The 14,465-nt window shown below is 52.2% G+C and overlaps 3 protein-coding genes across 4 annotated transcripts; all 3 read right to left on the reverse strand.

The window, feature by feature from the left end:
- Positions 1-207: 207 nt before the first annotated feature.
- On the reverse strand, positions 208-2,237 carry PV05_09675 (uncharacterized protein). Its single transcript, XM_013456027.1, has 3 exons — positions 1,704-2,237; positions 1,268-1,624; positions 208-1,217 (listed from the first exon to the last, which is right to left on the reverse strand). Exons 1-3 carry the CDS (start codon positions 2,080-2,082, stop codon positions 499-501), a joined length of 1,455 nt encoding a protein of 484 aa, XP_013311481.1. The 5' UTR covers positions 2,083-2,237; the 3' UTR covers positions 208-498.
- Positions 2,238-5,416: 3,179 nt separating this feature from the next.
- Positions 5,417-8,563, reverse strand: PV05_09676 (uncharacterized protein). The gene is made up of 2 exons (XM_013456028.1): positions 7,870-8,563; positions 5,417-7,820 (listed from the first exon to the last, which is right to left on the reverse strand). The coding sequence occupies exon 2, from the start codon at positions 7,575-7,577 to the stop codon at positions 5,967-5,969; it is 1,611 nt and encodes a 536-aa protein (XP_013311482.1). The 5' UTR covers positions 7,578-7,820; positions 7,870-8,563; the 3' UTR covers positions 5,417-5,966.
- Positions 8,564-13,148: 4,585 nt separating this feature from the next.
- Positions 13,149-14,455, reverse strand: PV05_09677. 2 transcript variants are annotated; one of them, XM_013456030.1, is made up of 4 exons: positions 14,310-14,455; positions 14,175-14,249; positions 13,874-14,109; positions 13,149-13,813 (listed from the first exon to the last, which is right to left on the reverse strand). In XM_013456030.1, the coding sequence occupies exons 1-4, from the start codon at positions 14,337-14,339 to the stop codon at positions 13,228-13,230; spliced, it is 927 nt and encodes a 308-aa protein (XP_013311484.1). In that variant the 5' UTR covers positions 14,340-14,455; the 3' UTR covers positions 13,149-13,227. The 2 variants fall into 2 exon arrangements, with proteins under 2 accessions (XP_013311484.1, XP_013311483.1); XM_013456029.1 differs by lacking the exon at positions 14,310-14,455 and having other exon boundaries at positions 14,175-14,273.
- Positions 14,456-14,465: the final 10 nt, after the last annotated feature.

Consider the following 14,465-nt stretch of genomic DNA (forward strand, 5'->3'; position numbering starts at 1 on the left):
GGGCCAAGGTCAGAGCCAGGGTTGCAAAGTCAAGCGCCAACTCCCCAATAATGCACTTATATAGCCCGCTCGGCAAGCGATCGAAATGGGAACAACACGAGGAAGAGTCTCTGCTGGCTGGAAAATTCCCCGGATTTTACGTCAAAACGATGAAGTGGAATTCAATTAGACGACCATCAGCCGATTAGGTCATCATAGGAACGAACGCAGTTTGAATCGAGAGTCCATGACTATCGACACCGACATTCTTCTGTATGTGCATTGCTTCTGCATGCAAAGCTGGACCTAATGTACTGGCACCCACAGCTTCAAAGACCTTGCCATTGGTCAGTCGTAGTATGGTCCTCCTTCTCAACAGCAAAAGGAAATGCCCTCATGTTCACAGAAATCACCGTCGGCCTTCACCTGGGAGCATCTTCAAACATTATCTCTCGAGCCTTACGGCACCGCTTTCAGGTGAACCTCTGCTCCGTCTCACTGACGACCAACCTATGCCGCCTAGAAGCCATGATCCGCCGAGACAGCGCCAAAGCTGTTATCGTCGTAGCTACCGTTGGGAATTAAACCGGTCGTGGTAGCAGCAGCAACCATGGCGAGTCCAAGGACCACCTCTTCGTCCGAATCACTTTGCTGACCCTTTCCGGCAACGACAGGAGGCCGAGCACGTTTGGCACCAGTCTCGATTTTACCTTCATCAGCAGCAGCATCGTCGACCAGGTCTTCGTAGTTCCTCTCGATGGCGGCTCCGGCGTCACCCTCAGCAGCCGTCTCCTCGCCTTCACCATCGACATCAGACTCGTATCCATCTTTTGCCGTGCCATGGCCCAGTGTAGCCGGTTCTCCAGCCACTCCGAGAATGAATCTCCATTCGCTAGCCGAAACTGCCGATACACTCAGTCGGCCTTGCTTGAGCATCTGCATGTTTTCCAAAGCACCCCCACGCTGAGCGAATGATTTGAGTTCTTTCAACGAAATGAACTTATCGAATTTCTTGACGAACTCCACATGCACCAACTCCCACTTTGGCTTCTGCGGGTCGGATTTAGGATCATAGTAAGGGTGGTCAGGATCAAAGGCGCTTTCATCAGTGCTGTGCTCGGCGACAATACGCATGACTCCGGCGATGCCAGGGTTGGGGCAATTGGAGTGATAGAAAAATGCCAGATCGCCCTTTCGCATGGCTCGCATGTTGTTCCTTGCGGCAGGGTTGCGGACACCTATACATGATCAGCGTAGTGTCCTCTCGTCTCAGATTGTTTGCATTTACCATCCCATCCCTCGGGTTCGACCTTGGCGGCAAGATCATCAATGGAGAACTTAACATCGACGCCCTTTTCGATGCGAGATTGCGGTTCGGCCTTCATCAACCAGTATTGAATGTCATGATCGATTGCTTCTACGTCTTCTGTTTTTGCGTTGGTGTCCATACCGAGACTTCCCACTGTTGTGTCACCGTTGAGGCCGTCTTCGGAATCAGAGGTAGGAGCAGAAGCTGTTGTGGTAGTAGTAGCGGCTTTAGGCTTTCGGCCTCGCTTTGCCGGGGCAGGTTTCGCGTTCTCATCTTGTCGGATCGCTGAACGTGCGCTTCTTGCTGAGACTTGGATTGCGGGAGAAGGTTTCGTACCTGGGCAAAGAGTCATTAGTTGTCTCCCTCTTTTAAAACGCAAGAAAGACATCAGGTATTCAGGTTGGATAAGACGTACCATTTTTCAGAGCAGATTTCTGAGGAGTCGCTTCTTTCTTTGTAGCGGTAGGCTTTGTAGCATTCTTTGGCGGTCTTCCTCGCTTCCGGACCACGGGCTTAGGCTCGTCCTCTGTGCTTGTTACGGGCACAGGTGTAGTGGAATTCTTTGGAGGCCGACCACGTCTCTTCACTTCGCCTTCAGCTTTTAGGACCTGGGGATGTGATACCTCTTTCGGAGTGGTGGTGCGTTTGAAATTGTACTGTGGCTCGCCAACGGATGCTCTCTTGGGACGGCCAGTAGAAGAAACATCTGGTATATCTAGTGTTTCTCCAATGCGAACTTTCTTGGGAGTTGTGCTTGCCTCGCCCGCAGCCTTGCGTTTCTTGGTTGGTGCCATGTTAGGGGACACGTCAGAGGTGAACTCGGTATAGAGTATGAGGAAGGAACAAATTTGACAGTAATCAGATGATCGTGGTGATCAACACTGGCTGTAGCTGCTGACAGCTGACAGCTAATGGTGAAAACTGATTCAGATCGAATGCAACGGTAGATGGAGAGACGCGTCGCGTAAAGAAATTCGGAGACTACGTATATAACAGTAAGGATTTGGAGAAGCGGAGAGGCAGGGCTTGGCAGCCTTATGCAAGCACTTGATCCCAAACAATGAGGAGCCAACGATGTAGTTCACCATTCTTTCACTTGTGAATTGACCTTGTCACTTTGTCCTAGCTGATTTGCAAAGAGATATGTACATTGTAGGCAGTAAAGAAGGTACAACTGAGTCCTAAGTCACAAAAAAGTGAGAGGCGGTCAATAGTCATATGCTTGTACTATCGACGAGGCTAGATACAGTACTACCTGCTTGCCTTGGGCTGATGGGAGTATATTAAGTGTGTAGCACTCTCAGCTGCAGTTGAAATACTCCAGAACTCAGATTGCTATGAAGCTACCTTACTTACCTGAGTTATGTCGAGGCCATTCTTGCTCCAAGAGCTTCGTAGCATTTTGCCGAGACTGGCTCTGGAGTACGAACGCCGGGATAATATGCGACTGACTGGCGGAGAACCTGCTGTATGTCGTGAGTCGCAAGTGTATCTTCGAGCAGTAATGGATGCGGCCAAAAGGCCTGTCAAATTCCCACAATTCCAGATAGTCTACTCCGTATACGGAGGAGACAAAATCAAATCATACCAGAAGATACTCGATGATGTTATGCTGCCGGGGGTCCTCTGCTTTTCTGCGTGCTGCTTGGGGGGTAGCGAGACTTCCTCTGTTCGGCGCTCCAGGCGCTGCGGGGTGCCTAGAAGTCCCCAAATGCCTGTTCGTCACTGGCATCACTGGCAACAGAACCTGGCAACAGAACCTGGCAACAGAACCTGGCAACAGAACCAGGCACCTACCAGGGTTTCTCACATTTGTGTCATCACCTGCATGCAAGACGATTGCGATGTCGCCATATGGTAGCGATAGCAAACAGTTCCCTGTTTTTCGCACATCTGAACTTGAACTTGCAACTTGCATCAACGATGAACACCTCAAATTGTCCTGCAGTGGCACTGGGAACGGCTGCCACGTGTCGCCCTGGTACAGTTCCAGCGGATCTCAGGACCACTACCGCCCTTGCAGGTACTCGTACCGTATTGACAGGTGTCTCTGGGCTGTGCACAACGAGTTGTCTCCGCCCACGGCTTTTTATCCTGCAGGCTGCAGGTGTTGGAGGGACGGAACGCTTCTCGAGAGGTTGCCTCACTGTGACTGCAACCACACACTTATGCAAGTGCGATGCAGGCAGGGGGAAGGCAAAAGAGAAGTGTGAAAGATGCATAATGATGCATCCAGAAAGCAAGGGGCGTCTGACTAACTCCCCGAGTAGCGATCCGGCTTGAGCTGACCGCATGCAAGCAAGAAACATCCCCCATGACGCCCCCGTCGATTCGAGTTGCCTGCAGTTCCATCTGCTCGTGGTCACGCGTCATCACCGCTCCATCTTCCCTGTCACTTTACGTCGACAGCTGCCATTGGAGTATGGCCAGTAGTCTGCTTCGGTAGTTTGGGGTGAAGCGCGGAGGCGATATGTCATCCGGCTCTTTCGTTGCGCCTTCATCCCGCGCAAGACCTTGGGTTGAATCACACATTTATAAGGATTTGCTTCCAAAAAGCAATATATATCGTTATCAATTCAGCGGTGGCAGGCCTCAAGCAAGACGGGGTAGTCCTGTGGATGCATCGTTCTTGCCCACGTGTCTGCGATTTCGAGGGTGTATAGCTTTGACCTTGTGATCCCTGCTGCCGCCCACATAAGGTATGCAATGCAATGCAATGCAATGCAAGAAGTAGTTCTCTTCGTTAGCCGGGCTGTTGCGCATCTTGGGCCGTCGTGCAGCAGAACCAGCCGCCACAAGGATCCCTGCCTGATGAGCAACTGAAACTGATCCTGCATCCGTCACCGATGTCGACCCTCCCTCCCTCCTCCTCCTCCTCCTCCGCCTCCCATCCTACCTCGTTCTGAATGTCTCTGGAACTTCGGTAGGAGGATCGCGTCAGAAGAAAGAAACGTCCAGCAACCAACTTTTGCTGCCCAACTTCCACTGCGACCAATTGCGCCTAGCGAGCCCCGGAGAATTTACCCGCGTCACCCATGTCGGGAGCTTTCCCTTCCTGGAGCCGTCTCGCGAATGCCCATATGCAGCAAGTCGCTTCTCAATCCTCCATCCCAGACATCTTGGACTTTCAGGACCATGTCTCACAGTATTCACCTGCGGATCGTTTCCTCACATGTACAGTCACACATGACCAATTTTGGAAGCCCTACCGCACGCCGTACGTCTCGACTGTTGATTGCTCGCTTTGATCTACCGTGCATTAATTTGGATCTCGGAGCTGGGTGGAACTCCACCTCGTGGCCCCAAGACCCATGATCCCTGGCCAACCACCGCCAGGCTTGGTGAAAGCCCAAGGCGGCACCGAGAGGACAAATTGCCGTCCTGGCCAGCTACCTTTGGCATCGATTGGAAGGTACGGGAGTAGTGCAAGCCTCCCAAATGTACGGCGTACGTAGCACAGTAAGCCCTTTGGGTGTAGTCTGGAGCTCGATTTCCGCAAGTTTCAGAGTGGTCATGCCAGCCGATGAGAGGGCTAAGGTACGTACCCTGGTCTCGTGATGATTTTATCGCCATCCAGCCCCCAAGGATGTACGGGATACGAGAGTACTGGAGGCCATCTCGCCACAAAAGTAGGTCTCTTTGCTGCACGAATAGCTCTTCCAGGTCAAACGTGCAAGTCAAAAATCTGACCAAGAACAAATCAAAAGAACGTACTCCGTATTCCTCCATGATTGGTACGTACCTGGCCTTTGTGGTTGATTTTTCTGGTCTGATTCTGCCTGGATACTACCCGCTTCCATGACACTTTTGGTAGACCGGTGGGTATCGCCAAATGTTAGCTCATTGTCTAGTCCATCGCTTCGGCTAGAGCATTTTTCTTGAACATCTTCAGGTGTGGCTGGGATGTGAAAAAAGGTTGTCAAAATCGTGGATCATCTCGCTTGCGTGTTTTTTGCAGATGCCCTTTCGAGACAGATTCCAAAAGCAACCGCGGGTGGCGTCTGCTTGCCCTTACCCGTATTGTCGCCAAGGTCAAATTCCACGCCCTCGCGATTGCTCGTCAGCATCGAAGGCGCAAGGCCGTCGCCACATGTGAGGCCTTGAGAAAGGAACCGGCACAGAGCTGCACACGTCAATGGTATGTAGATAGATGTAGCTCAATATATGATGCATTGGGGTCATCTCTCGTGGATACATATCCTAGTACCATTGTACAGCCACCATCCGTCTGGTGATTCAATGCCGTCAGCCCATGTGCAAAGGAAATCGTCCAGTGTCCTCGCTGCAGTGCCTGCTACTGCGTTTCCCTCACTTCTTCTATTGCTATATCCAAAATCGCCAAAAATCAAACAAAGCATTATATCAGGAAGTGAAAATCGGCCAGGGGTATCTCGCACATGCAATATGCTGAAAATAACAAAAGGAAAATAGGATATTAGTCAAGAAGAGTATTCTCAACGTTGTAGTCGTCTCCCAATCTGTTCGAAAAGGAGCTGTAGTATAGCGCTCCTTGTGACGACAGTTGAGCATCCGTTTTGAGTATCGGCTCATTCATAATCATGTCCATCATACAAAACATTGGATGCTGCGTCTGAGGTTGCCCTCATAGTCGTCTCTCTAGGATAGTCATTTCGGATAGGAAAGAAATGTGCGGTCAGCTCTCACATCACCGTGCGGATTACCGGCCGGAACTCCAAGTTCGATCGTAAGGGTCTCGGCGGAAAGGGTCGTAGGATTGCGATCTTGTGATGGACGGAGCAGGTGGTCCCGGAGGCAGTGATCTCGCCGGTGCGTACGGCCCCGTGGTCGTAGGCGGAGGAAGCGGCATGGGCGGTTGAGGAGGGAATCCGGCACTGTAAGTAGATAGAGCGGGTGACTGAGTCTGCGTGGCCAAAAAGGCTGGTTGATAGTCACCTGTTCGGCGGCGCTGAGCGGAAGAAGCGGCCTCGTGATGTTCACGATACGACTCTTCGGAACTAAACTGGGGATCTGAACTTGCACCGCTTGTTGGGGCCGGTCCCACCGACGCAGCCACTGCTGGTCGTCGCTGCCGAGGTGAAGGAGGTCGCTGTAACAGCTGCGTAGAGGCGCCATGTCGAGCGGCGAGGTCGCGGAAATAGTCTCGTTCTGCAAGATAATAGTCTCGGTCTTCCATCAAGTCCCTAAGCTCCTGCTGTAACCCTGAGATGGTATGAGACGCTTCCTTCTCCTTCTCCTTCCTCCGCGCTCGAAACCGAGCTGATGCGCCGGCGTTGCGTTTTCTCTTTTCGTCGGCTACCCGCGAGGCTTGTTGCAGGTCCAATTCCACAGGCAGAACCATGGGTCCCTGGTCCGTGTCCAACGTCAGATTCATTGATGTTGGCCCCAACTGGTAGCCTTCATGAGGCCCGTGCATTTGATGTTCGTTACCGAATCCACCTAGCACGCCAGGTGGTAGACCCCTGTGCGCAGACGAAGGCTGAGATAACGGTTGGCCTGGGCCGTAGCGGAACATCGGCGAAGGCTGTTCGTACCTAGGATATGTCGGGTGGCCCGGTCCAGGTCGATCGGCTGGATGCGTCGTCGAAGGTTCGGAACCTTGTGGAGGGCTTCCGGGCACGGGCGCAGATCGAGTCTGACTGCTTGGCTCGAGCGGCGCAAGATTGGGCACATTGGGCCCTGTTGCAATCGCCAAAGACGGAAGCGGGGGAATTTCTGAAGATCGGTAAGGTCCAGGTTCAGCAGTGTACGTGCGACCGGGCCCCGGAATCGGCTGGAGAGGCTGTATGGTGGAATGGAAGGTAGGATTTCTTCGAGCCCCAAGGCTTGCAGCACGGACGGCAGGTGATCTGGGTGTAAGCACACGCCTCCCGATACGAGCACGGCTTGATTGAGAATGTTCCTGTGGCGGTGATCTTAGGTCTATGCGCTTTCGAATCCGAGGCGATGCTTCAGAAGGGCCCGGTATAATGCTCATTTGGGGCTGACCGATCGATGTGGCTCCTAGAGGCTGCCCCTCTGGTTCTGTTTGCGGGTTCAAGATGTTGTGCATCCCAAACACCCGAGAAGGTGTCTGAATTGTCGATTCTGCCGAAGGTCGACGTGAACCATCCCCAGTATTGAAATCCGCCGCTTGTCTCCCATAACTGGTTCCCTCGTAGCTGCCATGAGCCTCAGTCCTAGCTACACTCGCCGTGCTCGGTCTGGAAGAATCTCCACCTGGACCGGAGGTCTGCGCTGCAGGAACGTACGTTCCTGGAAAGCCGGAAGAGGTATTCGGTGCCCGGTCTGTTGGGGAAGTTCGTGACATGTACCTATGAGCCTCCTCGTGCGGCTGGTGCCCCAGTCGCGACCATGGATGATCCTCCTGCGGCGCTCCTCCGCTTCCCTCCCTCCGCCAGTCTGGAGGTTCTGCGGCTGCCTGCGACTGGGTGTTGCCAGACTTGTATTTCCAAGCTTGGTGGTAGTAGCCAGGATTTGGAGGTGATCTGGGATATTGGGAAAGAGGGGAGATTCTGACGCCGAGGGTAGCCAGGGTGGATGGCTTAATATGCTGCTGCCGGTCAGAGAGGAGGAGTCGTAATTCCAGGTGGCCGACTCACAGAACGACTTTTAGATGTCGAGGCAGTCAGACGAGGGGTACAAGAGGGAACAAGAATTCGGAACGCAGATTGCGCGTTCCCAGACTAGAAGCATCTGCGCAAGCGTTCTAGCGCTTGCGAGGGTCCTCTGATAATTCGCTCTTGATGTGGAAAAGGCAGCAAATGAGATTCATCAGACGAGAACCCTAGTCCTGAGAGGTCCGTTCGCAAATCGCAAATTGAGGTCAGGCAGACCAGGAGTGGTGATGGCGTAGATGGGAAGGAAACTGATAGTTTCAGCAAGCTAGCCTGAGGTCAGCTCGTAATATTTCATTGTACTGTCGGAGTAAGCAGAGGTACAAGGACTTGATGGCCCGCAGCAATTCCTAGGACGGGGAAGCGGGAAGCACCATTTTGCTGGAGGTGAAGGAGAGATGCTTCCAGGCTTCTAGCGTTGGACCAGCTTTGCTTCGTCATGATCTGAGCGGTGCTTGAGACAGGGACCTTTTGGCCCAACGCCGGCAAGCAGGAATCCATCGGTGGACCAGGAGCAGGGTCAGGGAAGTGGGTCGCGCCGTCACCAGCAGCGGTACAAACGATCATGCAAGCAACGGGTGGATGAGGAACGAGACACCGGTGATCAGATTTCGACGTTCGAACAGAAAACGGGGAGCTAGGAGAACTAGCTCATCGGCCGAGCATCCTTTGAAAAGCGCGGGCTAATGACACCAGTCCAGCGGGATGCTGGCAGCAACTGGGCATCAACATGATAGCGCAGCCCAGCTCGGCATGGCGGTGATGTGGCGTTCCGCCGCTGCCCTCGCGGGTGTGGTAGCTGTCAATCAGGCGTGGTGCGTGGTCATGAGTTATTTCAGGGCTTGCACGCCGAAGGAACGAGTCCTCGAGCAGGAAAGCTCCAGGGGTAGAGGAAGAGGTTGCGACTGATACGGGTAGCCTATGAATGCATGGATCGGTGTGCTTAACGGCACGAAGTCCCCAAGGCCTGGGAAGGGTGAGTGGTCTGCATGCAGACTGGTCCAAAGGAAAGTGGGTGGCTCTCCAGAGTATCCGCCATTGCATGCTCGGTTTGGGTGTGAGGCGGCGCGGGCGGCACAGTGGCATTTTGACACGACCAGGGGGCCCGAAAGTCTACCATGCAGCCATGTCAGGCATGGAGGCTAACAAAGAAGCTGCATTAGCGTCTGCTTCCAGTTAGCCTGACCCGACTGTCGGCTTGCAAGACCCCAGTCACCCACAACGAGTGAAGAAATTTCGTAGCTCGTCGAAGAGACCCAGAGGTGGAAGAGGTCCCTTAGGCCGGAGAGCTCCTTAGGGTAGTTCACAATCGTCCGTGTTATTGGGTCATGGTCCCGCTGCCATCTCGCCTGGGATCAGGCATCAGAGGATCCTTCAGAATCCAATGCAAAGGCGACGCTTCTCTTTTTGGGATTCCTGAATTCCTAATTTGTCCCAACCCTGGCCGAGTGACGAAGGGGCCGTGATGCAACGACCGTGATGAAAGTCACATTTACTATTTCCTTTGATTGCACATTTCATTCTGATGTGTTTGGGCGATGAAGGTGGAAATGAAGCTTGGAAATTTCATGATTTCGTGCGATCTGCTCTGCCACGCCGATTCAGAGCTCCCTGAATCGCATACTTGGGCCGTTAGGACCACTCCTTGACGATCGGATGCTGTAGGTACAGGCCTTGAAGAAGCTTTCAAGGTTCCTGATCCAGACAAACGGGGCATCTCCTCTTGTATCACAGTACTGTCGTGGTGAAGCAGCCACTGCAGCCCACGATCGTGGCCCAATGGAGAAAACTTACCATGTATATTTGGTGACGTTCTTCGTTTAGCTTTTCCGTGCAACAATAATCCAGCTGGAGTGAATCGTCAGTGGCTCGTATCCAGTACAGTAGACCAATCCACCGGTTCGAATAATTAAGCAGCAGCTCTGCCGGTGCCACGGCCGCCTCGGAGGATCGCGGCGATCATATCCTTCCAGGGTTGCGTGCAGGGTAGTTACTATGGTATCTGTACTCCATACTCCGTACTTACTACGATATTAGTTAGTACAAGTCCTGTAGTTTCAGCAACAAGCAGCCTAGCGATCGTGCCGGTGTCCTGGTCCCTTCAAAAAACGATACGCGTGCCCGCGGACGCAGCATGTCCAGTCAGCAGCGCAGTAGCTGATTCCTACTGCGGACGATGGCATGACACGTGTTTGTTCGAGGTACATCGACACTGCAGCTCGAGTGATGGTTCTGAGGTTGCCAGTGATGAGTTTCGGCCATATCGTTGCCAGACGCGTAATGAAGCGATGAAGGACTGATTTGGGATGTTAGGGACGTCCTTGACATAGATTGCAGGTTGGAAGACTGACAAGGATGCATCTGGTCCTGACGCGCGACAAGCGTAGTCGTGCTACTTGTGCGACGCTGCACAGGAACGGCGCATTTCCTTCTAGCGGAATTCCCGTCGACAATGTCAATTCCTGAGTCAAGGGACATGACTGTCGCGGCTCGTTGGCAGCACCTACTACTCATACAACCACGCTGTTCCAAACTTCGAGGTTGAGTCCGACGCCATGTTTACATGACGCGCCCAACCTCGGTCGTGATACTGTATCGGGATCTACCTTTCTTACGTCCATCAAGTGTGTGGAAGCATCAAGTATCTCGCCAATTTGAGGTTCCACCAAAGACCCTTCAAGTATCTTTCCCTGACGATAAGATCGACTGTGAGACTACCTGCGTACTGGTATTCTCAGACCTAAATCCATTTCAGGTATCGTCAACGACCAGAGCGTCCTATATTTTCTGATGTGTACTCGTAGTCCTGTGTTCACGCAAGATTGTCTACCAGAGGTCTCTTCCGGAAGTGAAAGCCGGTAAAGGCATGAAGAGATCACCCTCTCACAGCGGAAGATTTCCACTCCCCAGCCGGGCTGCTCACAGTAACTAAAGTCAACCTCTCGCTTTGAAGCGGCTCGGACATTCGATTAGCGATGCCGCGGGAAATCTGATCCTAGCTCTGCGAGAGGATACTGTGTATGTGACTGCGGATCGACAACACTCTGCATGATTTGATGGATGAAGCACGCCGTCAAAGCATCTTTATCGACTATACCATAATGGTCCTTGGCTTGAGTATTCTTGATGGAAACCATCGGCTCAAATCTCCACGGTAAGGCCTCAACCTGCGCCGGAGATGGCGTCAAAGGGCCACTTTCTCATATCAAAATGATAGAGGTTGTGATCAGCTTCCTACGAGGTACTCTGAACGTCATCTACATCACGGGCTTGTGGAGTGCCAGATTCTTAGGCGACTGACCTCATCCATATCATGGGACTGGTCCTGCTTTACGGGATATTCCCAGTCTCATCCGACATCATTGTTTACTACGAGTACTCGTACTCGTAATAGTATGGTGCAACGCTGATCGAGCACTAAAGCCCAAGACCACGCTCAGCTTTCTCGCAGTGGGTGACGTGCGGCGAGCCATGATTCGCACCCGCGCCGGCCAAAATCTTCAAAATGGTATAAGTCGCCCTTCACCGAGGAACTTAGTATTGGACATGTCAATGTTCTAGAGAACTTTTCGAAGGAGTCCACATGCACGGGATGGATGAGCTAGCTGATGACCGATGGGTTTCAAGGATCCCTCGCTAGAGTCAGAGGCCACGACAATCTGTGAGTTGTGGCTGCTACTTTGTTTCTGCTTACGGATTACTGATGTCTAGCGAGCGAACCGATACCCGCTGTGAGATGTGAGATTACAGCTGGAGATGACTGAGGACCAGGCATGTTTGCAAGAAATGGCCTCGACATGTACGAGCTCGTTAAAAGATTCATCAGGAAAGGTCTAGCCACGTGGAAATCGTATCGTATATTCGACCCCTCCACCCTCCCTACAACCCTGGTGTCAGCCTTCAGGGGCACTAGGGTCATCGTCAATATGACGCATGGGTGGGCTGTGGACTTAGCTTGAGTTAGTGTCCACTGGAGGATGTGATGGGGCCACTGCAAGGATCCTTGCATTTCGAAGCAGGGGCAGAGCTTGCAGATGCCTAATGGGGCCACTGAAAGCACATTGATTTCCGACCACGCTGGATGGGGAAGAGCCCTCGATGATTGTGAGGTTACCACTTACGCTGAGCACAACCTCGTCAAAGCAAATTGCGGATGCTCAAATTGGACATTCACGGTAGGGCGGTGATGATGTCGATCAAGTGCAAGTTTTCGAGATACGGAGCACAAGTACCTGGGGCTAAGCGAGCGAGTGCCAAGTGGGATCTCCATCAGTCAATGTCGCACCTTCTTCGAGCCTCAACACCTACAAGTACGCCGCCCCGAGCAGCAAGATCATACCATGTACTATGATATTATCGGAACCGACAAGGATGATTCATCTTCGCTTACAAAGTCATGTTTGTCGAGATTGTATCCCTACTCGTACGACTACCGCGTCGACTCGACACTTCGGCTGTTTCTCTGGAATTTCACCATCCTGTCCTCGTTGCCGATCAAGCCGACAATCCCCAAACAATGGAACCCAGTGAGAGTGCACAACCTTGTAAGCGAGACCTCGAGAGGACCCCAATCGACCATAAACTTGGAGCCACTCATTGGGGAGGCAACGGTCTTGCATCGGTCAAGCTATTTGAAAGCCTGAAACGGGGTAGTTCCTGCATTCATTGATTCATTGCTGTCGTCAATCACGGCCAGAGCCCGGATTACAGTGACACCAGCAGAATGGCGCACGGAGCAGTGTACACAAGTTGATACTAATTACCCAGGACAGTCACGAAATTTCGCTAACACAATACTATAGTAGGCTGCGCTCTCGCCGACCGTCTTCGAGAAACCAATGTTGTTCCATGCTAGCCCGGGAGAGCTTGTTCCGCGTCCCAGAACATATCGAAGGTCCTTTTTGAGAAATTGAGGTATTTGAATGCCGGCCAAAGTCAACCAATAACTCTACTGAATCACAACTCGACTCTAAATTTGTTATTGCCGACGCAGAAGTTGTTTCTCGCTTGTTGATGTGATGACGACTGTCCGGTCCGTTAGGACACCAGTCTTTTGCTTCCTCCACACAGATTACTTGTGACCAGGGCGAGGGAGCCTTGTCGAGGCGCAGCCCTACACTAGAAAACATCCTTGAGGGTCAGAAGCGAAGCACAAGCCAGGCACTTGTCATATCCGCGAGATTACTGGAGTGACAGAAAAGGTAATGCTTCACCCTCCGACTAGGGTTGACGTCGACATCTCGTTGGACACTGGACAAGAAGTATTTGGGTTTTTCAATAATTCATTTCGCCCAGCCCATCGCTCGTTCTCCTTCTAGAAGGATACGAAGAAGCGATGTTAATTCAAGCGAGCCGGTATTTGTATTTCGGCATACCTTTGATACCGACATCCACCTTGAACAAATTTCCAGCAAATTTGGCCGATTCGGGAAACTTTTCTGGCTCGGCCTCCTTCGCACTAGTGATGAAGAGCTCCGTCCCAGCAAATGTAGGACAAGTGATGTTACGTGTTGGCAGATGAATGACTCCGGTAATTTCTCCTTGAGGCGAGATGCGGATGACCTTCGAGCCACCGTAGCAGGCATGCCAAATGTTGCCTTCGACATCCATGGCGTGACCGTCGGGGTTGACACCTTCTTCGTCGAGGTGGAAGAAGACCCTCTTGTTGGAAATATCTCCGGTCTTGGGGTCGTAGTCGAACTCGAACACGTCACCTCGCGGCGAGTCCGTGAGGAACATGGTGTTGTCGTTCGCATTCCAGGTGATACCGTTTGGAATCGTCATGTTCTCGTGCATCGTACGTAACGTACCGTCGTGGTCGAGTCGGAACAGGCAACCTTCCTCGGTGAGTTCAGCAATCTCAGGGTCAACGAAGGCTTCCACCCAGAATCGTCCCTGTGTGTCCACAGCACCGTCGTTCGATCGCATTCTGGAAGAATTTACGTGAGCGACTGCCCTTCAAGGGCACGGAGCGTTGTGGGAGTCTCACCTTCTCGTCTTGTCTTCGGCATTCGGGCCAGTCCAGTATTTGGCGACGTATTCATGCTCTCCAGTCTTCAGATTGAACTTGGTGACGCCGTCCTTTGCGCCTGCCAAGATGACCTCTGACGAGTCGACACCTTCGATGTTCGCGGTAACGCCGATGGCCATCTTCGTGTCAATGATCTTGACCGAGTCCGGACCTCTGTTCAGGTCAATGATGAACAGTTTCTTATTGTTGATGTCCTGTGTTTGGACGAGTCAGATATGCTGGTGTGTGTGATAAGGATCAGACACCCGAAGAGACTGACCATATATCGAAGCTCATGTCGTTCGGGAGTATAGTAGGGTCCTTCACCGAGACTGCATTTTGAAGGGTAATATGCCTGAGGTGGTGGTGTTTAGCTTTTCTCCATCAGAAAACAAGGCTGAAGGTATTTATTGACCTCCTTCACCGTCCACTCCTGCACACCCATCGCTTCCAAGGTTCGTAGCTGTTGATGATTCCTCGAGGTTCTGGTTAATGTGAACGGTGTGACTGTTAGGAGTATCGGCCTGTTTCTGTCTTGTTTTGACTGTGTCTAAAGCTTTATTTCAGCCAT

The sequence above is a fragment of the Exophiala xenobiotica genome (genome assembly GCF_000835505.1).
Source record: "Exophiala xenobiotica strain CBS 118157 unplaced genomic scaffold supercont1.6, whole genome shotgun sequence".
NCBI classification, from domain to species: Eukaryota; Fungi; Ascomycota; class Eurotiomycetes; order Chaetothyriales; family Herpotrichiellaceae; genus Exophiala; species Exophiala xenobiotica.